This window comes from Alligator sinensis, unplaced genomic scaffold (genome assembly GCF_000455745.1).
Source record: "Alligator sinensis unplaced genomic scaffold, ASM45574v1 scaffold1922_1, whole genome shotgun sequence".
NCBI classification, from domain to species: domain Eukaryota; kingdom Metazoa; phylum Chordata; order Crocodylia; family Alligatoridae; genus Alligator; species Alligator sinensis.
The window spans coordinates 4,058-28,009 of NW_005843544.1; the positions used below are offsets into that span (position 1 = coordinate 4,058).

At 53.4% G+C, this 23,952-nt stretch overlaps 3 protein-coding genes across 3 annotated transcripts in view; all 3 read right to left on the reverse strand.

Moving 5' to 3' along the window:
• Positions 1–1,566: 1,566 nt before the first annotated feature.
• On the reverse strand, positions 1,567–10,288 carry ITLN1 (intelectin 1). The gene is made up of 8 exons (XM_006038928.3): positions 10,264–10,288; positions 9,956–10,027; positions 8,498–8,656; positions 6,099–6,346; positions 5,432–5,590; positions 3,916–4,036; positions 3,350–3,453; positions 1,567–2,138 (listed from the first exon to the last, which is right to left on the reverse strand). Exons 1-8 carry the CDS (start codon positions 10,286–10,288, stop codon positions 1,986–1,988), a joined length of 1,041 nt encoding a protein of 346 aa, XP_006038990.2. The 3' UTR covers positions 1,567–1,985.
• Positions 10,289–16,240: 5,952 nt separating this feature from the next.
• LOC102378193 (interferon-inducible GTPase 5-like) lies at positions 16,241–17,500 on the reverse strand. Its single transcript, XM_006038929.2, has one exon. The coding sequence runs from the start codon at positions 17,498–17,500 to the stop codon at positions 16,289–16,291; it is 1,212 nt and encodes a 403-aa protein (XP_006038991.1). The 3' UTR covers positions 16,241–16,288.
• A 3,996-nt stretch (positions 17,501–21,496) lies between these two features.
• Positions 21,497–23,952, reverse strand: part of LOC102378433 (Fc receptor-like protein 3) — a 41,560-nt gene continuing 39,104 nt past the window's right edge. Inside the window, exon 14 of the mRNA XM_025195518.1 lies at positions 21,497–21,567. Coding sequence (XP_025051303.1) covers positions 21,497–21,567 — 71 coding nt within the window. The remainder of the gene's footprint in view (positions 21,568–23,952) is intronic.

Genomic DNA, 23,952 nt, shown 5'->3' on the forward strand with positions numbered 1-23,952 from the left:
AGTACTCTTTCCTGCCATGGCAGGGGGTCGGACTAGATGATCTGCCTAGGTCCCTTCCGACCCTAGAAACTATGAAACTATGACCTGGCTACATGACTCTCTCTCAAACAAAATGGCAGACTGGAACCATTTTGTTTTTCCCCTTCAGGGCTGCGCCGCTCCTGCTGGGTCTGTGCCCTCCTGCTCGCCGTGCAGCACCTCGCTGACCTGCCTGGGGCTGGGCAGTGCTGTGCCCTGAGCCCTAGCCCCCCTGGCAGAATACCATCCCTGTCTCCAAAACTCTGCTACGTGACGATTTGGTACTGTGGTCACTCCTCTACCCCATCTCTTCATGTGACCCTGAGCTTTAGACATTCCTGATGGAGGGGGCAAGCCTGCTCTCTCTGCCTACGTGACTGGCATCACACACCTGGGTGGGGGCTTACGCTCCCTATTGCTCTAAGCAATGCCAACATGACTGAGAGGGGGCTAGAGACCCTGCCAGTCTATCTGGCAACCAGTGATGCATTTCAACTTGGTTGGCTGGCAGCCCACAGGCGCTGGCCTTTGTACCTAGCATGGGAGACCTATTGGGAGTGGGTCTAGATTGTACCTTGGGGTCCCCTTGGTTCGATTGACCAAGGGAGACCGCTATTTGTGCTTCTGATGGGGGGAAGCACCGCAGGTTCTTGAAATGGGTTGAGTACTCTCAAGGGCTACTAGGCCTGTGTTTCTGAGGGGGCACAGAGCCAGGATCACTCCAGACCCTGGGTCATGGGGGCATTACCCCCAGGCTAGCGGGTGTGCTACAGGAAGGGGGTTGGACAGACGTGACATGCCCCAAGGGAGGCACTCGAAGTCTGAAAGGTGATTGTGCACAGTGAGGTGGGTGGCTCAGTGCAGGAGCACCCCAACTGGCCTGCCACAGCCACAGCCCCAACCCCAGCCCCCTCCCTCACCGTGTGGGCTTCGATTTGCCCCCTCCCATGCCCCATTTTCCCCTCCACAGACTGCGGGGCTGTGCAGCTGCTCCCTGGTCTCTGCTCTGTGCCAGGATCTCAGTCACCTGCATGCCTGCGGCTGCCAGCTCTGCATATGCACGTATGCATTGCTCTGGGGTCCCCATTTCCTGAAGGAGCCTTGGCCAGTGCCCAGGATGCCCGGGCATTAATGCTTCTATGTACCCAGCTCAGCAGTTGTGAAAGGCTTTGGCTTGGAACAACTTTGTTTTTGGTAAATGATGTATGGTGCATGCTACAGGATTTAGATGGTGTCACCTAGAGATGGCTTTAGAAAATGGCAGCTGGGGTCAGGCTGCGAGAGTACCTTGGTCTGGAGAGGTGTCCAAGGCAAGAGGCGAGGGGGTGTTGTGCCATATTACTCAGACATGTTCAATGAGTGTGATAACAGCTTAGTGCTGGTGAGCACAGGGTCTGTGGTTATCTTGTACAGCACAGTCCTTGTTGTGTTCATGTGAGGAGGGTGTTGCTTTGGCACCCCCTTTGCTCCCAGCTTTCACAGTTCCTAGTCTGGTCTTTTTGCTTCTAGCAGTGGGAAGCAGCGGAGCCTCGTGCTGGAGCACTAGGCCTAAGGTTATGAGGAGCTGGGTGTCACCAGTGGCCATGGGAGTGGATCCCAGAGTGAGCTGGAGCAAGACGCATCAACCCTCTGTCCTCTTTGCATCATGAACAGCAGTGCGGACCCTCTGTGCACCCGCTGAGAGCAGCAGATGCAAGATACTGTGTGTGATGGTGACCCCTGAGAATGATGCCAACAGTGATGCCTCACGCTCACTGTGCCAAAAACCTCTACCCATTCTCTACAACTCTAAAAGGAAGTGATGACATGGAAATCCCAAACCTGTTTTGATTGCAGAGTGGCAGTCAGCTCTTTATTTGCTCTTGATTTGCAGTCCCAAGAGCTGAGAAAAGGGCAGATTTTCTTTCTGGTGAGCAGCTCGCGCTGGCAGTGGTGGTGTTTCACCGGGAATGCCAGCCTGCCTGGACTTAGCGGTAGAACAGCAGCACAGAAGACCCGATCATCTCCCGGGACGTGCTCCAGCTCTGATGGGTTCCATAGCCATTCCAGTCGAAGGCGGGGAAGTCGCCACACTGCCTTGGGTTGCCTTCTGGGAAGAAACCTCCGCCGCCTATGCAGTGCTGGGAGGAGCAGAGAACGGAGGCAGTGCCACACAGGAGCAGAACGGAGCAGAGCAGGGGCCCATCCTACCTGCTGTCCTGACTCCGGGCTGTGCCAGCTGCCTCAGACCAAGGTGCAAGAGACCCTGCTCCATCCCCTGGGGGAATCATGGCTGTACTGTCCGGCAGCAGGACAGCGTAATCTTGTGGCAGGCTTTTGGCACCTGTATGCCCACAAGCACGTACCATGCATGGTCACACTGGTGACTGGGAAGGCATCAGGCCACCTGCCCCAGCCAGGAGGACCTGGGACAATAGTAAGGAGAAGTGCAGTCATCCCTACATGTCTGCACCTGCAGTAAGGGCCTCTGTCAGGGATTGGTCAGACCTCTGACCCTGGCCTGGCACAGCTGGGCAGACAGGAGCGTATGCTGCAGGTCTGGCCAGAGCCTCTGACCGCCTGCTCCTGCTGCAGCCCCGGTCCCAGAGCTGGATCCCGTGCTATGCAGACACAGAGCAGGACACCCCTGCCCCACAGCGCTCATGGCTCAGCCCCCACCAGCGAATGTGGGCACACCTCGGAGTTGTTCCGTTTCAAATCCCACCGAGGGGGGAGAAGAAGTGATGGAGGGGCAGGGGGTGCTGTCAGAAAGACCCCTCTCTTGAGCCACACATGTTCCGGGGTCCCCTGTACATCCCCCGCCCAGGGCTGGGTTTCCCTCACTAGACTAATGGGACAACTGAGGGAAAAGCAGGCTCCCAACGTGGTGGACATGTTGCCAATGCCCACCGGGCCCCTCCAGGGCTCCAGCTGCTGGGAGGGCAGGCTCCACAGGCCTGGTGTGAGGCAGGTAGCACTGGGGGCGGCCCTGGCCTGTGCTCTGCAGAAGGCTGAACTAGACATGGGGTGGTCTCCTGCTCTGCTTTCTGCTCCATGCTGTGTCCCCGTGTCTGATCTCTTGCATCAATGAGCTGAGGACAATGATGCTGAGCCACTGTATGAAGGGCTCTGGGACGCTTCAGGATTGCTGAAACTTCAGTTAGAGTCCTGCCTCTGTAGTGACCTGTCATTGTTCATGTCGCATTGGGACCTTCTGGGGCAGGGGTGACACCCACACGCTTGGCCTGGCCTGGGATGAATGTTACCACTAGCACAGCAGGCACAAAAGGACCCAACCAGTGTCAGCGAACAGCCCGAGGCAGCTCCTTGGGCCTGATTGGGGGGTACTCACGTGCTCAGTGTTACAGCCGGTGACTTTCATCCCTGCACACAGGGCCATGGGCGCCTTCTCATTATTGAACACACGGAACTGGATGAAGCCAGCGATGAATTCAGCTGGTGAAAAAAAGGGGAGTCAGGAGGCTTGTATGCAATGGAGCGATGGAGCCAGGAGAGAGGAGCAGAGCTGAGCCTCTACCCTTGGGAAAGCCCATGAGCTGAGAAGGCCGGGGGCTCATGAAGCACAACTCCAACCTGCAGAAGTGACCAGGAGATGCCACAGTCACAGCTGGGCTGTTCACTGCTGCTGTCTCACAGCTATGTAATTCCTGCGTGGCACTTTTTAAGTTCTTGGATCTGTATTGAGTTCAATTACCATGTACAAATGTTAATGTGGAGAATACACGTGCATGGACACACACACGCGCAGGTGCACACACATGCAACCTGCTGTTCTCTGGGGATTTTCCACTTGTTCTTGTGTTGTTGTTTTCCTTCAATCCAAAATAAGGGTCATTCATACTGGAGGGGCAGGGCTGCTCTGTGCAGCACATGCTCCTGCTGCTAACCCAAGCTCACCTCGGCCATTCGGGGAGTAGTAGGCAGCGGTTTGCCCAGGGCTGCCGAAGTCATAGACAACAGGCACGGCTGGGCCATTATTCATAGGGCAGATACCAGCACCGTATTTCACTGGGTATTTCTGGAAGACACAAACATTACAGGAATCCAGCAACAGCATCTGTTCTTGTAGTAGCTAGCAAGCAGGCACTAAGTCTGATGTGGAGAAGGCATAGATATAATGCATTTGCTGGACAACTGTGCCATGTGTATCACTTCGCATGTGCACACATTTTTGGGTAGTGTAAAATCAAAGAAAACTTGGGCTGGAAGGGACATCTTGCTTTAGAGAGGAGGGCATGGACCAATGGCTTGAAGTTGCAGCCAAGCCAGTTTAGATTAGATGTCAGGAAAAACTTCCCTGTTAGATCAGGGAGGCAGGGGAATAGATGAGAAGGGAAATTGTGGATTTTCTGTTCAAGAAGAGGTTGGAAAGCCACTGGCCAGAGATGATCTAGGTGCAGTGATGCCTGTGCTCTACTATGGGGATTTCCCAGGCTTCTGCGCTTTGCTGGTTGCCCCTGGGGTTTGCAACTGGGCTCTGCCAATTCTCTTGCTGAGACCAAAGCTGGAGTTTCCTGGCTAGAGGGTCTTGTGCCTCTGCTCCGGGTCAGACCGATGCCACATTTGAGGTCAAGGAAGGAATTTTACACCATGGTCAGACTGGTATGGACTGGCTGTGGTGGGGGATGAGGGATGTTGCCTTCTTCTGTAGTGGGGCTGTGGCCTCTACCTGGGATCTCTTGAGACTATATTGACAACATTTCATAGAAGCAGAACATCGGTGCCGTGGTTCCCCTGCTGCCCTTGTGGCAGGTTAGCCTCCTTACTCTGACAGTGAAGAAATTTTTCCTGATGCCCAGTGTAAACCTACTTTGGGCAGTACGCACTGGAAGGTGACGTGCTGGGGCAGTTGGGTGGAAGCTCCTGTGGGTAAGGACTACCTTTCTGGCCTGCGTCTGCACCATGGTGAGCACAGTGAAGCTCAGACCCATGCTGGGGCTCCTAGCTGCCATGCCAATGCAAATCTTAGGCAGTTTAACAACAGGTGAGAGTCACCAGGTGTCTGGCATCACCGCCTCCTGGCCTGGGGAGACACCCTGCAGGGCACATATGAACCAAGAGCAGGACTAGGGGATGTCCCATAGATTTGGCCTTGCACTAAAATCTCACGCCCATTGCAAACAGAATACAAGAGGAGTCTGGTCTTCTTGGTGTGGCTCAGTCCTGGGCCCTCTCGGCATGGCAGTGCCAAGGAAACACGGTTGCTCTGTGATGTGGTATTGAAGAGGCAACTGCCTGCTCATCCCACGAGTGCCACAGTCAAATTCAAACAAGCTGTGTTGAAGCCAAAGGCTCCCAGGCCCTAAGCCCCTAAGAAGCATCACTCCCCCAGCTCCCCGCAGGGATGCTGTCAGCCACCCAGCCCCTCTGGCACACGCTGCCTCCATAGCCCCCAACCCAATGCTGCCGTTACCTCGTAGAGCCGGAGCAAGTTTCCACCTTCAGATGACAGGAAGCCATTCCGAGTATGGTACCTCAGGATGGCCATGTCCCTCCAATCTTTCATTGGTGTCTTGTTGGGGACGTGCCACACGGACAGGTCCCGAGCTTGGAGATCGTAATAGCCGGGGTTCTGGAAAGCAAGGGCTGAGCTGGCATTTCGCAGCCAAGCCATTCTCTCGGGGGTATTAACGTGGTCCCAAACACATTAAGTTCACTTGGCCACAACACGTAGGAGGTCGCTCTTGGCAGTCGCCCCTCAGCTCTGGAGCTCCCTCTCCTGAGGCCCGCAAGAGCCCAACATCTGGAACTGCTGCAAAACCTGCTTTTTTAGGCAAGTGACCAGCAAGTCGGGCTAATTTGGGGTATGTTCACTGGACATTTTGCAAAATGGGATGTGTCTGCTTAAATGATTTTGTGAAAATCTCTGTTTTGGCAAAAGAGCCCAACATAGGTGTCACCTCTGCCCCCAGCTGTGACCCACAGATTGAAGAGGCCGAGCAATGCTAAAGTGTGCCGTGGAAAGGGAGAGGGGCCAGCTGGGAAGGAGGGCATGGCACACTGATTGCCAGTGTCCCTGAGGCAGGGGGCAGCAGGAGAGTGGGGAGCAGGTGACTGATGCCCCGGAGCAGGGCTCCCACCTTGTAGTCGTCGCTGGTGGAGCCCACGGCGGAGCCGAAGATGTTGTTGTTGGCCCAGTTCCCGTCCCCCTCCGGGTAGAGGGGGCTGCTCCCCTGCTGGCTGGACCAGCGGTCGCCCACAGTGCACTTCCCATGGGCGTTGTTCTCGTGCACGCTGGCCACCAGGGTCCAGCCGCCGCCGCGTGTGGTCATGTCACAGAAGGTCTGGTAGATCTCGCCATCCTCAGTGCTCAGGGTGTACAGCCCGTCTGTGGTGGGGGGAGGCATGGTCTAGGGCGGCTGGGCTGTGGGAAGGCGAGGGCCTCTCCAAGAGCTTGGGGAAAGTAGCATGGGCACCCGGGCTATGTCCCTGGGGAGGGTCTGCACCTGGGGGACTGAGGGCAGAGGGCTCTGATACCAGGCGGCATGGAGATGCTGTCCTCCATCTGGCACTGTTGCACTGCTCGAATCGCCTCCCCACAGGACTTGGGCTGGCATCCCCATGGGTGATTTTTATATCCCTCTGGGGGCATCGATGGCATGTATCTCTAGCTCCATAAAACTCCAGCTCTCTCTATATATATCTCCATATATTTCTTGCTTCATTTATCTCTTGATCTACATACCTTTCGCTGTATACATCTGTGTCTCCATTTATCTCTAGCTCCATATATCTCTGGCTCCATATATCTCCAAGCTCCATACATATCCACCTCTATATATCAGCCATGTTAGGGCTAGAAAGGCCATGTCCAGGGAGTGATTCTGGTACCCCAGCTGCATGGATATGTAGGTGTGCAGGGGCAGGAGGCCTGATACGTGGGGCTGTGTACAGGCACCCGCCCTACATATACCCCCACGGCTGACAGGTGTTAGGCAGAGGAGGCTTCTCCTGCATTTCGGCTGTGTGGTAGGGGCCCTCACCCAGAAAGCCAGAGCCTGGGTCCCTGGACCCTTGCCCAGAGGGGATTGGAGCCTGGATCTCTCCCTGTTCCTGGCAGGGGGCTCTGGCCAGCATGGCACTGAGTGGGCATCAGCTCAGAGCCTCAGCGGTGCTCCTTTGGAGTCTGCTTTCTGGGTTGCCATGAGAGGGGGATAGGTGGGGCCAGGGCAAAGAAATCTGAAGCAGGGCATGTGTGGCTCACTGAGGCAGACCCCTGATCTAAAGGGGAGTCAGCCCTAAGCTCTAGCCTTGAGCCACGGTGATGCGGCAGACCCTTTTTTATCCAGCACCCTCATGATGCCTCGCCTGCTGGCTGGTGGCTGGAGCCCTGTGCTAGGAAAGTTAAGGGCAGCATGTTCAAAGCACATCTAGGCGAGGGGAGACCCCTGGGAACTGGGTCTGCTGCTTCTTGGGTGTGTGCCCTAGAACACGGGAGGGTCCAGCTCCTCCCAGCAGGCACGCTTGTGTATAGGCATTGACAGCTGTGTGTCTACCTGGTGGTGTGTAACCCTGCCATGCCTGCTCAGCCCATGTGCTACGAAACAGCTTACACCACCAAAGTGCGAAGTGAGAGCCAAAAATGGCCAGCCAGAGGGCTAGGAAATTGCCCTGTAGATGTGCAAAGGGAGCTGAATTCTGCCCCATATCAGGAAACAAGCCCACAGCCTCAGAAACCATTCTGCCTGCACAAGAGCAGTGCATAGAGCAAGACCAGGTCTGTGTGTAACTGAGGGGCAGGCCCTGTGTTATTACAGAAGGGGCTTGTGCCTCATTGTGGGGGACCTGCCCTGTCCCTCACGCTGCTCTTCCTCCATGCCTGGGCCCGTGCCAGTAGAGACAGGGCCCAGTGGCTCTGGAAAGGACAGATGCAGCAAGGCAACTTGCCCAGCACACACTCCTTGTGCCAGTGTCCCTAGAGCAGGGGGTCCCTGATCAGTGGTTTTCTGTGTGCTTGGAGCCCCGGCTGTGTCCTGCACTTTGTCCCTTGATATGGCTCACATGAGGAGCCCCACCAGGGGTCCACAGCAGACAGTGGCGTCAGGCACGTACAGGCCACTTGCACCACTGGAAAGCCCCCGCTGTGAGCCCAGGTGGGAGCCCTGTGTGCATCCCTCCTGGGCACTGCTGGGCACATCACACTGCAGGGCCCTTTCTGGCAGGGAACGGGGCAGAGCATGGGCATCTTGGACCCCCCGGCAGCAGGCATGCTGTATTGTCTGGGGCCCCTTCATCTTCGAGCTGCACCCCAGTAAAATATGCTTCTGGGTTCAGTTGGGAATGAGCTGGCTCTGCTGGGGGTTTGTTTGTACAGCCAGATCACCCTCCCTGGTCCCAGGTGTGCAGAAGCCCCTGGTACCCAATGCACTGATACATGTGAATGGACTGCACCAGCTCTATCTTTCCCTGTGCCCTGGACAGGCACAGCGCAGAACCGAGGTGGCACCGGGAGGGTTGAGGATGCCTCCTGTGCACTCACCTTCAGCGTCAGGCCGTCTGGCTTTGATTTCCATGCAGCTGCGGGCCAGGCTCCAGCCATGTGGGTCACTCTGGTTGTTTGGGCAGCAGGACGTGTCCTTCCACTTTGTCAGCAGGTTGAGGATGGCAAGCTTCAGCCCCACAGTGCCCTGGTTGCCATCTGCATGGGGGTCACAAGGGTTAGGAGGGCTCTTTGTGACAGGGACGGGGCCAGAAGGACGCAGACCCCACAATCCTCTGAATACGGAGCCTGGGGAAGACCTGTGGCCAGGGGAAAGCTGTCCAGCCAGGAGATGGCACTTTGATGGTGGAGCATAGTCATGCCTGGTTATCTGTATCCCCTGTTAATGTACACGCAGAGCCATTCCCAGCCAGGTGCTGCCTCGCTGTCAGTGGTGTCTCCCAGATCAGACTGGGAAGCTCTTCAAGGCCAGCGATTAGCCCTTTAAGGAGCAAGACCTGCAGGCAGTGGGGAGGCTCCAGTAGGAGCCCCTGAGTCAAAGCGGGACAGCAACAGGGAGCAGGTGGGCCAGGACACAGAGCCGCTGCCTGCCAGCAAGTGGGTGGTGGGGCACCAGAGGAGCCCTGCAGAGCACTCTGGGGAAGGAACCATTGAAGGACTTATTTCTGTGAGTGGGAAGAAGGGAGTGTGAAACCTGGGGAAAAAGGACCAGACTGGCTTCTAGGGATGGCTGCACAACCGCACAGACCCAGTGAGGCACCTGCAGTCCCCAGCACAGAGATGCACACCCAGCTCCATGGCACACTCACAGCTGGTCCCGTGCCGCTTCGGACTGACTTCAAGTGGGAGTGATGGGTTGGAAGATGATGCCTTTAAAAATGGTTTCACAGGTCTAAGTTAGTCTCAGACCATTTTTAAAGCCTGGAGCAAACAGAGAGCATTGGGATAGCCTGGCTGAGGCTTGAGGGAGCTACTGGCTGCTCAGAGCTTTGGAAACCAGTTATTTCTTTCACAGTCTGTGGGAGGATTTGGGATCCCATTTCAGATCAATTTGGGGATGCCTGACGGTTCTTTCAAGTATCTCAGGATCAAAATCCAAAATAGCTAGTCACTTAAAGCATCTCCCACATACACTGGAAGCCCTATGGGGCAGGGACAGTTTTGTTCTTGGTCTGTGCAGGGCCCAGCAGTGCAGGCCCTAGGCTGTGGCTGGGCTTTTGCATGCTGTTACAGCAGTGATGGAGCCCTCAGGACTGTCCTGTCCTGCGACAGAGGCAAAGAGAGGAACGTCTCTGCTGCTGAGTCCCTGTGAGCCATGAGCAGGATGGCAGAGTCGGCCGTGGATGTCTGAGTCCAGCCTGGAGTCAGCACAGCCTGTGCCTTGCCAAGGCAGTTGTCTCCCTCCCACTTCCTTCCAAGCAACCCTCATCCTGACTTCCCTGCTGGGCCGAGCTTGGAAGAATCATGTCCAGGAAGAAGAACCAACCCTGCACTTACTGCACAGGTGGGCGGCAGTTGCGGAGAGGAGCAGCAGCAGGAGGGCAAGTTGCTTCATGGTGAACTTCACAGCTGGGAAAAGAGGAGAGCAGGGGCTAGTAAGCAGCACGGCAGTGGGCAGGAAGGCCCGGGGTGGGGGTGATGGTTGTGGGCACCATCCAAACTCAGCCGGGTTGCTGCATGCCGGCCTCTCTGCAGAGCCCGCCTGGTGCTCTGGAAACTCTGTGCTGAAACCCGCGGGCTGTGGGGATGGGCCTGGAGCGGCTTCCTCAGCACTGGGTCTTCCTGGGAGCCCACCCAGGCCTCACCTGACTCAGGGGTGCGCTCGGGCATGGGAAACTCCAGGGAGCCCCGTGCCAGCCGGGCACTGGGAGAAGTACTGGCGTGTGAGCCCTGAGCCAGTCAGCCCCTGTGTTCACTCATGAACTGAAGCCAACAGGAGCACTTGCGGTGCCCAGCGAAGGCTAGGAGCGGGTCCAGAGGGGGCGATGAATGGTCTGGTGTCCCAGGCCACTCTCAAGCCCTGTGTAGGAGAAGTCTGTTCGCCCTGCAGCATCCGAGACCCCCACAGTTCAGTCCCAGCTGCACCCAGTGATGGGGACGAGCCGTGGCTCCAGCTACCTGACAGCATGTTGCAGCGCTGGGGCACAGACGTCCGGGCAAGTCGCTCTACTTTGTGCCTTCATCTCCTGCCTAATGGCGCCTGCTTCCCAAGGGGTTTTATGCAGGAGTGCAGGGCTCGACTCCCAAGTCAGAGGTGGAGGGTGGGGGTCTGAGGCGGTCCCCAGACCTTTCTCCCAGGTCATGCCCACCTGGTGCGGGCCGCAGCCGCCCAGCTGTCAGCTAGAACCAGAGGGCCCCTGGTTCAATGCTGAATGCTAGGAGCGGGCTTTGGTGGTGGGTCCTGAAGGGACAGAAGCATCTCCTTCGGGCTCTGATGATAATGCACTAGAGCAGGGCAGGGCTTGGACATAGCCCAGCGTTTCCTGTTGCTACCTCAGACCACAGGCTGTTGTGGATCCCTTTCCAAGGCCCTCGCTCTCCCCATTCACTGCACAGGGGTCCTGGTGCTAGATCTGCTTTTGGGGATAGACCCACAGAGGCTTGGTGCCTGCAGACATAGATGTGCTGGGAGCCAGGTTGTAGCCGGTGTTTTGGAGAGGAGCAAAGAGTGAAGTGGCTGTTCTCAGGCTGCCGTGTTTCAGCCTCATCTGCATTTCATGTCAGATGATGTGTTCCTGCCTCCTTTGCACAGGATTGTGAACGGTCAGAAGCAGGAAATCACCGCCTAGAAATGAGACCCTGTTTAGAGATGACTGAGAGGCTCCGCACAGGGATCGATGCCTCACATTCCTGGGGGGACAGCCCCCAAGGGGATGCTCAGCACTCACCAGCTCTGCAGGTCCTGTGTCTCTGCGGGTCCAGCTGCACAGCCCCACACTAGGAGGCTCCTAACAGGGAGAAGGGCAATCCCTGTGGTGCTTCTGCCCCTCTGCCTTAAGTAGGCTATGGGCGACTTTTTGAAGAAAAGGGACCAGAGCAAGGCAAACACAACGCCCAAATGCCAGAGCTGTTCCCACCCACCGGGATCAAAGTGAAGGCTACTAATATGAAATATAAATCTATTTGATCCTCCCAATAGATCAATTTGTCGTGCGCCAGTGACACAGCTGCGAGTCCAGCCGTGTTTGTTCAATAGCATATGGCAGGCCTGATGCTGTCACCCACTTGCTGCATGCTGTCTAGGTGGCAGAGATGAATGGCTCCGACCCTGAGAAGGATATTGATGTTTGCACTGCTGTAACAAAGAAGCTGTTTAAAGAAGGAACCGTACAATGCAAGTTTCAGAGATCGATCTCAGCCCTTTGGACTGTTTTCCTAAGGAAGCTTAATTTTGAAGGAACCAACTGACCAGCTTGGTGAGTTTATTGATTCCAGTAATAATCGATCATTGGAGCACGCAGCTCCACATTACCACCCAGGACTGACACAGCCGCGGTAGATACATGGGAGTTTTGTTCTCTTGTCGTTCTCCTGTTCTATAAGTTACTCTGTTGTCCTGTTGCAAGCTGCCCTGAGCCTTTGTTGGGAAGGCAGCATATAAATCAAACCAATAAGTATAGAAAGACTTATGGTGTGGAGTCCGCTGTCCCCCTTCTACAGCTTACAGAATTGTGTGTTTTACTTCCTTGAACTTTGGGCATTGGCTTTTTACCTTGCCGTGTGCATCTCCCAGGAGTCAGCAAACTCAGGTACACTCGCAGCTTTTCCTCCTCCTCACACTCAGTACAGACTTCATCAACATGGACACAATGTTTTGCCCCTTTGGTATGTCCTAAAAGCAGTCCAGTGGTCCTGGCAGCTCTACCACTTATCCATGTCCTTGGTAAAGTGCAGGGCATGGGCACCCTGGGAACAGCATGAAGGATGGGGTGAAAGGGAGGACACAAGACTGCAGACCGTTACCAGCATGTGCTGGAGCTCTGGAGACACAAAAAGTTTCTTGACTGGGAGCTTACAATCATGTGCAGTCTCACCAGCCCCGAGCACTAGCTGCTGTCTCCAGAAACCCACATCAGAAGACACTTGGCCTTCAATAAATCATTGCAATATTAGCCTTCTGATTCTTGAGCCATTACAGTACTCAGGTCACGCTTATAAGATTTCGCTGTTGGAAATCCAACAGCCAGAGTTGGGTTTAGCTCCTTGAATGAGGGCTGAGATGTGCACTTCTTTACTTGATGAATAGCAGCTTCGAGGAAATAGTCCCTTCCTTTTCTTAGAAATAAGGTGCATGTGGAGGAGGTTAATCTGTACAAAAGGCTTCTGGATTCCATGTCCCTTGCTGGCTTCATACCCAGGTCACATGCCCTTCTGTGTAAAATCTTTGGCCAGACCCAAGTTAACAGGCTGTGGACAGTCATGGGGTGACATGCTCTGGCTTAAGATATGCAGGGGGTCAAAGGGGGTGACTTTAAAGGTCCTTCTTGACAGCAACAGTTGACAGTGAAGTATGCTCCCACTGAGGCCCCCAAAATGTTCCCCACAATAACTCAGGCTAGAACTCAGTCCGGTTAACCCCTTTTTGCCACAGAGGGCAAAGCTGCAGCTAGAGGCTGTTGGCAATTTCCTGTCAGAAGGTTTTTTTCAGCAAAAAATTACTTTTCTGCAAGACTGAAATTTTCTACAGGAAAACTTTCATTTGCCCAAATTTTGTTAGGATATTGGCTGGATAAGCTTCATGTTAGGCTGGCTTCAGTTGCCGTCCAGGGGGTCTCATGTCCCATTCTCCCCTGTGAGCCTGGCTGCTTCATTGCACTGCATACGCCTGCTTGCTTTGCATTCCCTTCTCTGCCCCAACTGCACTGTGCATTGAGGGAACCACATGCCTAGGAAGGTGCTATGGGGTAGGACCTGCCATTAGGGGGAAGGCGGGGGTGGAGAACATGAAAATTCAGCTTCTGTAACCCATCATAGCACCACAGGTGATGTTTGCAGTCAGACTGTTTTGAGAAGAAAGATTTTGGATGATTTCAACAACAACAAAAAAGAAGGATTTTGACCTGAGAACTTTGAAACATCTTGTTTCTCTCCAAATATAGCTATTTGGACTTTCTGTCCTGATTTGAATAAAACCAGTATTGAGATGCTGGAGTTTCCCTGTGATAGAAATTCGGATTTTCACCCCACTCTGGTCGCAACCTGCCTTCGCTCCCCTGCAGCTGTTGAGAAAGCGCCCGCAGGGATTCTGGAAAGCTGCTGGTGTCACCAAGGTCTGAGATCACCTTTGGGCAGGTAACGGCTAGTGGCTTTGTGTCCCCATGTGCCTGTCCCTACGGTCAGGGTGGATTACTGAATGGGCCCACAGACCCAATGACACACAGGGCCTCAGAACTTTGCAAAGCTCCCATTGCTGCCGTTTTTGGGCAGCCGCAGCTCAGTCAGTGCAGGCAGTGCTGGCAGTACCCTGTGGGCTGCTGGAAGACCTGTGCCACCACCGCCATAGAGAGGGGGTGCACTGCTGGCCCAGTCCTACAGCAATAGCCTTGGTGCCTGACCAGCCTCCTCCTCCTGGCATGGCAGCCTCTTCAGGGAGTGACTCTGAGGAAGTGCCGTGCAAGCCCAGAAGTGCCGGGAGCACCACAGCTAGAGGGAAAGGAGCAGCAGGGGCAGGTGGCCCGCGTGGCTCTGCTCTTCCCTCAGCTGCTGGTGCTGGGAGTACGGTGGACCGATACCACTGCCAGCATTACTGGTCAGGGGGAGAAGAGCGGGGCTGCAAGCAGGCCTAGAAGAGGGGATCTCAAGGGTATGATTGTCCTGGGCTCCTATGCTCCTAGCTATGAGATTCATCTTTCTCAAGAAACAGTAAGAAGCCAGCTATCTGAAATATGGTAAATGCCGTGTGTTCTTCTTGTGCCTTTTGTGGTTGGTTACAGTCAGCACTGGCAATTTTCTATCGGCAGGGGAGGGGGCGGGGGGCAATCCTTGTTGGGCCCCATGCTGTTTGGTGCCTGGATCCCAACAATTTGTAGTCCTTTGTATATGGTACATGACTCCCTGTTGGCCTTACCCAGGCTGCAGTGGGTTTCCCCCGGGTAACGGTTTGCGCTGCCTTGCATTACCAGAGCAAATAAATGACTCCCATGGGACAGACACTAATGATGGAGAAATCCCTAGCGAATCTTTGCGGTTAAATACATGGGGACCCCTCCCCACCAGGACAGCTACACCAAAGCTGCAGACAGGAAGTAGGCAGCAGAGCCTGCAAAGCATGTTGCATACTACCAGCACTGAAGAGGGCACTTTCACTGATCTCAGAGCGTGTACCATGTAGGGTAAATAGAGAGCCTCCCCATCTTCAACAAGGACTCAATGAAACTGTCCCAAGATCAGGCAGTCATACAGCTTTTTTGCTTTAACCACTTACCACTACTGCCTCCCAATATTGAGGCTAGAACGCAAGCCCTTATTGTGGGTCCTAATGCTTAGACCTTCCCCAGTGCACACTGGGCTCTGACTGTGTAGTTCATCCCAGAGGATGTGGTTATGCTCCCCCTTAGTAATCATGGCATCTCAGAAGTTTCCTTCATTTTCCTCCTTGCCCCCTGCTCTCTAGAAATGGCTAGGTAAACTCTGCCTGACTTCACTCTGGCTTATTCTGGTGCAACACAGTGTCAGTGAAGTTACCCCCAGCCTCTGGAGTTACTCCAGGTTTACAACAGCCAGCCAGAGCCCCATATGGGGTAACTGAGAGCTCTACTGATTTACAAGGAGCTTGACTGATTTAACCCAGCTTAAAGTTGCTTGCAAAGCAGGAAAAAAGAATATTGGGGCCAGCAATTTCCTGCTGGTTTCTTCCTGGTTTGTGGTGACTTGAGCAAAGTTTACATTAGTTTACAGCCAATAAATTGTTTGTTCAAAATGGGTTACAACCGGTTATGTACAATGGTGGAACCTCCCAAGCTGCACCAATGGTCCTCCTCACACAACAGATTTACTTCTGGTTGGCACTGAAGTATTTTCCCAGAGTTACTCCTGGTATGCAGCAGTGGATCTGGTGGGAGGCAGGGGGTGGGGGGCACGGGGAGAGCACTGGCGCGCAGGCACCCCCTTTTGATTCCTGCTCCACCCGAAGTTTAAAATCAACTGCTCAGCTGGGGCAGCTGCATTTCTAGCCACAGTGCTGAGGGGGACACTTGACTTCATGGCTTTTTGTCACCTACCTGATCCCTTCTATACTCTTCATTCCACATGGGTTAAAAACCCTCGCTCCTTTTTAATGGTCTTGATGGTCCACCAGTCAAGCCATGCTTTGTTCTGCAATTCTGCTGCCTGTTGCCTGCTCCTGGTCATGACGCTCCTATTTCACAGCCCTGCAGACTATTTTTAGCTCATTCCAATAAAGTTATTCTTGCTTTTGCTTCAATCTTAAATTGAAAAATTCAGTCCCAGGCCCCTAGCACATCAGGAAAGCGTCTAGTTTATTTTTAACTGGAGAAAAAAATGTGAGGATGCCCCTCGCTATCTGCAGCCCCCTTTTCAAAATCCTAGATCTGCCTATGCTAGTATGCAACAGGTGTACCCTTGGTTACGCTTGGTTTGCGCAGAACCAGATCTGCCATTTGGAGTGTAAACAGAAATGAAACAAAGGCAACAGGAAGCCTAGCATTCACTTCTATATTTTATATTCAGCTCAGCAACAAAATTTTGCTGTGCTATAGGAAGCTTGGTGGGTTTCCTGAGAAGTCTGGGCTCCCCTTTGCCCCAGGACTGGATTTGGTTCCCCCTCCCTCAAAAGAGTGTGCCTTGATGTTTCTTTTCCTCCTTTCTGGATCACTTCTCAGCTTCCACCTCAAACACTTTGATCAGCACCCTCTGGGCATCTTCAGTGACCTTGTCCACAAAGCTCCTTATCATCTTGTACGTAGTGGCAAAAGACAGTGCTCCAGAGGCCATGGAGGCCAGCACGGGGGCAGTGCTGACCACCTGCTTGGATAACTTTGGCACCATGCTGGTTGCTTGAGTCAGCAGCTGCACCACCAGCGTCTTGGAGACCGCTTTGGCCAGAGGTGACTTGACCAAAGCCCTCAGCTGTCCCACAGGCTGATCCATTTGTGCTGCCAGTTTCTCTAAAGAGTTGTCATCCAGGCCAAATGTCTTGCAGTAGCCTTGTAATGTCCTGACCAAGAGGTCCACATCGCAGGAGATGGAGAGCCCAGGGATGGGCACAGTGTGGATACCACTGGCCACAGTTGAGACCAGCCACATGTGCTGCAGCATGGAGGCTTTCTTCTTCTCCAGGATTTGCAGGGAGATGCCTGGCAGGGCCAGCAGGAAGGTTTCCCATTTGTGGTGTCTCAGCTCCTTCTCCAAGGTCTCCTTCAGGAGGTGGAAGTCGTACTTGCCCAGCTCAAAGGCAGAGAGCAGGAAGACCCTGGAAAACTCAATCTCTTGGGCCCGCAGGCCCTCCTCGCAGTCCTCCTGGATCTCCTGGAGCACCCCTGCCTCACTGTAGCTGGACGGTCGGCGCTGGAGAGAGGAGTCCAGGTCCACATCCACTTTGGAGCGGACAAAGTAGAGGCTCTTGCCCATGCTCTGGATATGGTGGGCCAGCACGGCATGTTGGGCTGTGAAGTGCTGTGAGGCGATGATGATGAAGATATTGCAAGATGAGAAGCCAAGCTGATCTAGGTAGGCCTCTGGGTAGATACCAAATGTGCTGATTCCTGGAAGATCCCAGATGGTCACATTGGGGTACTGGGGGTGCTGGTATGGGGTCGGCTCCTGTGTGGTCTCCACCACACCAGTACGGGCAGCTCCTGCATCCTCATCTCTCAGCCCCCGGAGCGCGTTGACAAAGGATGACTTCCCAGAACCTGTTTCACCCATGATGACCATGTCCAGGTGGACAGTCTCTAGTGACTCCAGGATCTCTTGCAGCCTGGATGCTGCTCCAGCAAGGGTGCCCTGCTCAAAGGCAGCATTCAGGGTTTCCATTTCCTCCCTTGACAGTGTGATGCCATCCTCTCTGCTCTGGGTAGCCATGGCAGCTCCTGCCAGCTGCTGTAGTTCCTGCTTTGCATGAGGAAAAGCTGATTATTTGCATGAATTCTACAGACTATGGAGCTGCTGAGGGCTCAAGGTCCCCAGGATAGATCTCAGTAGGGCTGATAGATGATGGAAGGAGGGAAGATTCTTTAGTCGTTAGAGCAGGAGTCACTTTGCTCTAACGACTAGATGCCAATCCCCTTCCAGAACCTGGAAGTCCTGACTCCAAGCCTCCCTGGTCTAAATGCTAGAGTCTACTACTCCCCCAGGGCCAGGGACAGACCCTGGAAGTCCTGACTCCGTTCTTCTGTTCCCCTTCACCCACCTCCCAAGCTCTGCATTTAGATGTGTCTGTACAACTGTGGATCTCAAGCCCATGACAGAAGCTCCAACATGAACCCCAGGGCCAGGCTACTCACATTCAAGTTAAGTTGGCCTCTAGACTCAGCTCTCCCCTGGGTCACTCAGCTTCTTATGCCTGGGGGTGTCTCCTACATCACAACGGGCTGCTATGGAGGTGTGACCACATCTTACAGCCATATCCTGATTGGCTGAATAAGTCTTCTTATATGACATCAGCAGCCACGGTGCTGCGCCATCAGCCTCATGATTCATGTGCATAAACTGCACATCTACTGTCCTTTCCACGTACAATAAGCATCCACCCACTAGCATGTATAGACACTGGAGGTGGTGGCAGGGGAGGGGAGTGGGCTAGAAACAAAGCGTGTAATATTCCTTGTCACACATCATTTTGACTGTGTTCCCTACATTGCAAGGTAGGCTGGCAAGGTACTAAAAGGTACTGGTAAAAGAGGCAAGGGACAGATCAACAGCCCCACCTTGCACTGTTAACTCCTACAAAACAGAAGAACATGCACTTGCCCCGGTGTTTTCCTGGCTACCTGTGTTTGTGCAATATAGATTCTCATGTGTGGCAGGAAGAGGCAGGAGGATTGAAGGGTTTGGGGTGCAGGTGATTTCCTCATTGGTCCTGGTCAAATGTCAGTGCCCAGGCAGGGACCATTATGCCATGGAGGTAACCAGGTGGCTGAGAAAGGGGTGCCAGTGTGCAGGCTTTGGATTCCTCAACAACAGGCAGATGATCCAAGGAGAAGGATTACTATCTACGGGATCCACCTGACAAGGACAGAAAAGAGCATCTTTTGGTATCCTCTGGCTAACCTATTAAGGAGGGCTTTAAATGAAGTTCCACAGGGGAAGGTGGGGAAAAAAATCTTCCAGCACAGCTGGAGGGAAGAAGCCCAAAAGAAGCATCTTCAATCAGGAGAAGGTCTAGAGAGCCACAGGATAGCCAAAAGGAATGCAACAGGAAACTGTAAGGTGAAATGTAATATACCTCAGATCATAGGCAAATTGAGCTGGAAAGGACCTCACAAGGTCATCTAGTCTAGCCCCTGCTCCAAGCAGGATCGTCCCTGACTAGATCATCCCAGCCACATGTGTGTCTAACCTGCTCTTGAAAATTTCCAGGGATGGAGATTGCACAGTTTCTCTAGGCAGCCTGTCCCAATGCTTGACCACCCCCAGTCAGGAAGTTGCTCTTAATCTCCAACCTAAATTTTCCCTGATGCATTGCTCTTAGTCGTGTCCCCTAAGGCCACAGAGAAAAGCACATCTCCTTCCTTTCCATAATTGCCCTTCAGGTATTTGAAGACACTTAGCAGATCCCCTCTCAGTCTCCTCTTCTCCAAATGCAATAACCCTAGTTCTTGCAGTCTTTCCTCAGAAGTCTTGTTTCCCAGGCCTTTTATGTTTTTGGTTGCTCTGCACTGGACACTTTCCAATACCTTCACATCCTTCTTGAAGTGTGGGGCCCCAGCTGAGGCCTCTGCTAAAAAGAGAAGAATCACTTCCCTGGATTTGCAAGTGACAGTCCTGTATGTATACAAATAAAAGGAGTATGGAGAACAAAAAGGATGGACTGAAAGTCAAGCCTGTAAAGAAAACTATTACAGAGACCTGGTGAGACATCTCTTTTGACTGGAGCCTCAGCATTGAAGGGTACACTTTCAGAAAGACAGAATTGGGAAAAAAGGGTGGTGCTACTGTAGTACATCAAAAATACACGTACTTGTTCTCTGGTTTAGGAGGAAGAAGATAACAGATATGAGTGTAATTTGAGTGAAGATAAAGGGGGAAAGGTACAGTGGTAATATAATGGCGGAGATTTATTATAGGGAACCAAGTCAGGAAGAAAAGGTGGATGAGATACTTTTGAAGGAGATGACAAAAGTATCCAAAAAGTATGAGATGATACTTATGGGAGACTTTTACTTTCCAGATATCTGCTGGAGGAATAATACAGCAAAACATAAAATGTTGAGGGAGTTCCTGACTTGTGTAGAGAACGACTTTTTATTCCAGGAAGTTGAGGATGTGACTGGGGCATCATCAGTCTTGGATCTTGTCCCAACCAGTAGGGAAGAATTGGGTTGAGGACATGAAGGTGATGGGAAACATGGGAGGAAGTGATCATGGCAGGATAGAGTTATGGTCTGAGACAGGGAATGCAGGAGGTCAGCAGAACTAAGACCCTGGCTTTCAAAAGGATGGATTTTAACTGACTCCAGGAAATAGGCAAGGTGCCATGGGATAAAAAGGTCCAGAAGGATTGGCAGTTTCTAAAGGGCATGGTATTGGAAGCTCAACAAGAACCACAGTGGCTGCACAAGTTGCTTCTAGGAAAGCATACAGGCAATGGAAGGGCTGGCAGGTATTAAGGAAACATACCAAGAAATAGTAAGAACTACAGGAACAAAATCAGGGAGGCAAAGGTAAGAGAATGAGTTAAATTGGGCAAGAGAGGCTAAGGACAATGAGAAGAGGTTCTATAAATACACTGATCAGAAAAGAAAGACCACGGAAACTACAGGTCCCCTGCTGAATAGCCAGGGTATGCTAGAACCAGACAGGTAATAACAAGTATGCAGAGAAGGGAGGGGTCAGGATGAGGAAATGACAGACCTTATATTTCATATTTTCTGCAAACCCTCAGGGAGGAATGCTCACTGGAATGACTGGTGGGGTTCGTAGAAAATGAGGGCTGGAAGGGACCTCAGAAAGTCACACTAGTCCAACCCCCTGCTCAAAGCAGGACCAGCCATAACTACATCGTCCCAGCCAAGACTTTGTCTACCTGGGTCTTAAAAACCTCCATGGATGGAAATTTCACCACCTCTCTAGGTAACCTGTTCCAGTGCTTTACCACCCTCCTAGTAAGAAAGTTTTTCCTAATAACCAACCTAAACTTTCCTTGCTGCAACTTGATCTAAGTTGTAAGATCTGGCCAGGGTGCTGGCTTGGACTGGGATTTTGTTCAGCAGAGGAGTCTGGGGAATAAGATCAGTCTGTAGCCAAGGACAGGCAGTCGGAGGGTTGGGACCGGGCCTGGAGCACTCCAGGGTGACCACCACCCCAGGCATATGTTGCAGTAGCCCAGGAGGGGATGGAGTGGAGAGTAAGATGTGACTGCTGATGGTCACATAGGCCCCCTCCTCTGCATCTCAGTCAATCCCAGTCAGCCACAGCTACTGACTGCGGGTGGGGAATGGGTAGAGCACCTGGGAAATGGGGAGAGGGAAGGAACATGTTTATCTCTGCATAGATAGGCACTAGAGTGCCAAACTGTCCTTAAGGGAATGAACTGGCCACTATGAGTGAAAGCCCCAAAGAAAAGCCTCTAACGTCCCACCTGAAACTTGTATACATGGGGTGCTCAACACCCGGCCCATGGAGCCATGGCACTCAGCCTGCAGGGCTCCCCATGGATCAGGAAATTTGGCAGTAGAGCAAAAGTGGCAATTAATATCACCACCCCTCCACAACTGCTAAATTACCAAGCCCCGCACAGGCAGATTGGGCTCAGGCTACCCCCCGCCACTGTGCCCTTCTGCAGTAGAATTGGGGCTGGGCTGCTTCCCTACCTCCTGCTCCCTCCATGTGGCAGAGTCAGGGCTGAAGCACCCTCCCCTACCCACGCAGCAGGATCAGGCCTACAGGCCGGATCTGGCCCATGGGCAGACTGGCACTGGCCTTCTGGCCTGCAGGAAGAAAAGGTTGAGCACCACTGTGCTATACTAGAAGGCTTACCTCTGCCCCCCCAGCATGGACCCAATGAGACCCTTCCTCAGCCCAAGCCAGGCATGAAAGGGGGAGCTGCACCCTCTTGGCAACCAGCCCAAGGACAGTCCTACCCCACACACAGAACTCAAGGGGTCGTTACCAATCCCCTCCCCTGCTGTCATGGGACAACTGAACCTCCACCAGTATTTGACTGACTCTCTGGCTGTCTCTAGCTCCCCCGCTCCCGCCCCCAGATCTAACACAACCCTCACCTGTGAGTGACTTTGGGTTCCCCTCCAGCTCTCACTAGCCCATCACCAACAACCCACAAGGGATCATATATGGGAGCATCCATGCCCCAGGCCTGGTATGTGGCTGGTCACTGCCCAGATGTTGATGCAGGAGGCAGGGAGCTGACAGCCTGAGGGGGTGTTGCTGCTCACCAGCTGGTCCAGTGGCCAGCCTTGTAGACATCATCTTCAGGCAATGGGAGGGTGAGTTGGGAGGGTTGTAGGATGGGCTGGCAGGTGACTCCAGCACCTTGATGTTGGAGGAGTCCAAGTTGTGTTTCAGTGGCTGGTGTATTTCCTGCTCCAGGATCCCAAACTGGAGGGACTCCGTGGTATCCTTCTGTCCTCCATCCTGAGTCTGATGGCTCCTTGCTGTCCTCGGCCTCTATCTCACTGCTGTTGTTGGGGTTCCAAGTTCCCCCTGGAGTCAGCCATGAAGCAAGGTGCTGTGGACTCATTGCTGGCTACGTGCGTACCAGCTCCTCATGAGATGGGCATGTCACTGGCTGGGCTCCCAAAGCATAGTGCCATGAGTATGGCACTATGCGACATTGGTCAGGCTATAGTTGGAGTACTGCATCCAGTTCTGGGAGTTGCACTTCAGGAGGGATGTGGACAGCATGGAGAGGGTCCAGAGGAGGGCCACCCACATGATCAGGGGGCAGCAGGGCAGGTCCTATGAGGAGAGGCTACAGGACGTAAACCTGTTCAGCCTCCACAAGAGAAGGCTGAGAGGGAATATGGTGGCTGTCTATAAACTGGCCAAGGAGGACCAGCAGGCCATGGGAGAGTACCTGTTCCCCTGAGCACTACTGGGAGTAACAAGGAATAACGGCCATAAGTTGACAGAAAGTATATTCAGGCTAGACATCAGGAGGCGCTACTTCACAGTCAGGGCAGCTAGGACCTGGAACCAACTTCCAAGGGAAGTGGTGCTCACCCCTACCCTGGGGGTCTTCAAAAGGAGGCTAGATAATCACCTTGCCGGGGTCGTTTGACCCCTGCATTCTTCCTGCCCATGGCAGGGGGTCGGACAAATGATCTGCTCAGGTCCCTTCCAATCCTACCAACTATGAAACTATGAAACTATGAGTACCACTGTTGTGGTGTGGCACTGGTGCTAGTCATGGTTGTACTCATAAGCCAGTATCTCAGCTGCCACCCATTCGTAAGTGGCCTGACTGTGATGGCAAGGAGGTTCATGACCTCCATTAACTCCCAGTTCATGGACCACTTGGATATTCTGGGTATTGGCCTCTGGTGAGGTGCTGAGGGGGTCTGTGAGACTGCACCACACTGGTGCCCGTGGGGGCCAGTCATCAAGTGATGGGCGCAGCATGCCATTGTATTATGACCCCAAGCAGTGGAGCTCAAAGTCACAGCAGAACCACCTCAAAAGAAGCCTGAGGAGCACTCTGGGAAGCTGGTGGGCTGATCACAGCCTGCCAAATTCTGCTCCGATATGCAAATATAGCATGAAGCGCTTTTCAGTGAAGCCCATTCAAGTAGCTTCTGTTCCATCCTGAGGCAGAAGAGCCCAAATATTAGCACTTCATTGACAAGTGATGTCTCTCCTTTCACTTTCTGGAGTGCTTTCATGGCATTTGGAGCACTACAAATGCTTTGTCTGCCCATGTCCTGAGAGTCACAGGCCCCATTATAGGGATTATGTAAGATCAAGGCTTCTGCCTTTACACCTCCATCCAGGTCAGGAAGCCCCAACTCAGCCAGTTGCCTGGCTCAGCAAGTCAGCTGCAGTCACCTGGCCCCAAAAAGAGCTTCAGTCTCACTCAGTGCTCCATCCTCAGTCACAGCTCAGAAGGCACTAGGCTGGACACTGGCTCCTGTGGTCCCAGGCCTCATGCCTTGTGTTGCAGGCCAAGTGGGCAGTGGAGTATTAATGAGCAGCCCAGGCCGTCTTCAAGGGGCCGTGCTGAGGTCAGCGCAGGTTATGGGCGGAGAATGTTCTCATAGATGTCACTCATGGGCTGGTCTCTCTCTTCTGATGCCCTTGCTCTGGTGGCTGAATCCCGCGGTAGCTTGGAGTAGGGGAGCACAGCATAGGTGACAAGG

Excerpts from the sequence above, each read along its gene's own strand:
- LOC102378193 (XM_006038929.2), bottom strand. The coding sequence starts at position 17,500 with ATGGCTACCCAGAGCAGAGAGGATGGCATCACACTGTCAAGGGAGGAA.
- ITLN1 (XM_006038928.3), bottom strand. The coding sequence starts at position 10,288 with ATGCCCGAGCGCACCCCTGAGTCAG. Across the intron at positions 5,591-6,098 it reads CCACCAGCGACGACTACAAG|AACCCCGGCTATTACGATCT; the intron begins GTGGGAGCCCTG and ends CTTGCTTTCCAG. Across the intron at positions 2,139-3,349 it reads CCGGCTGTAACACTGAGCAC|CACTGCATAGGCGGCGGAGG; the intron begins GTGAGTACCCCC and ends TGCTCCTCCCAG.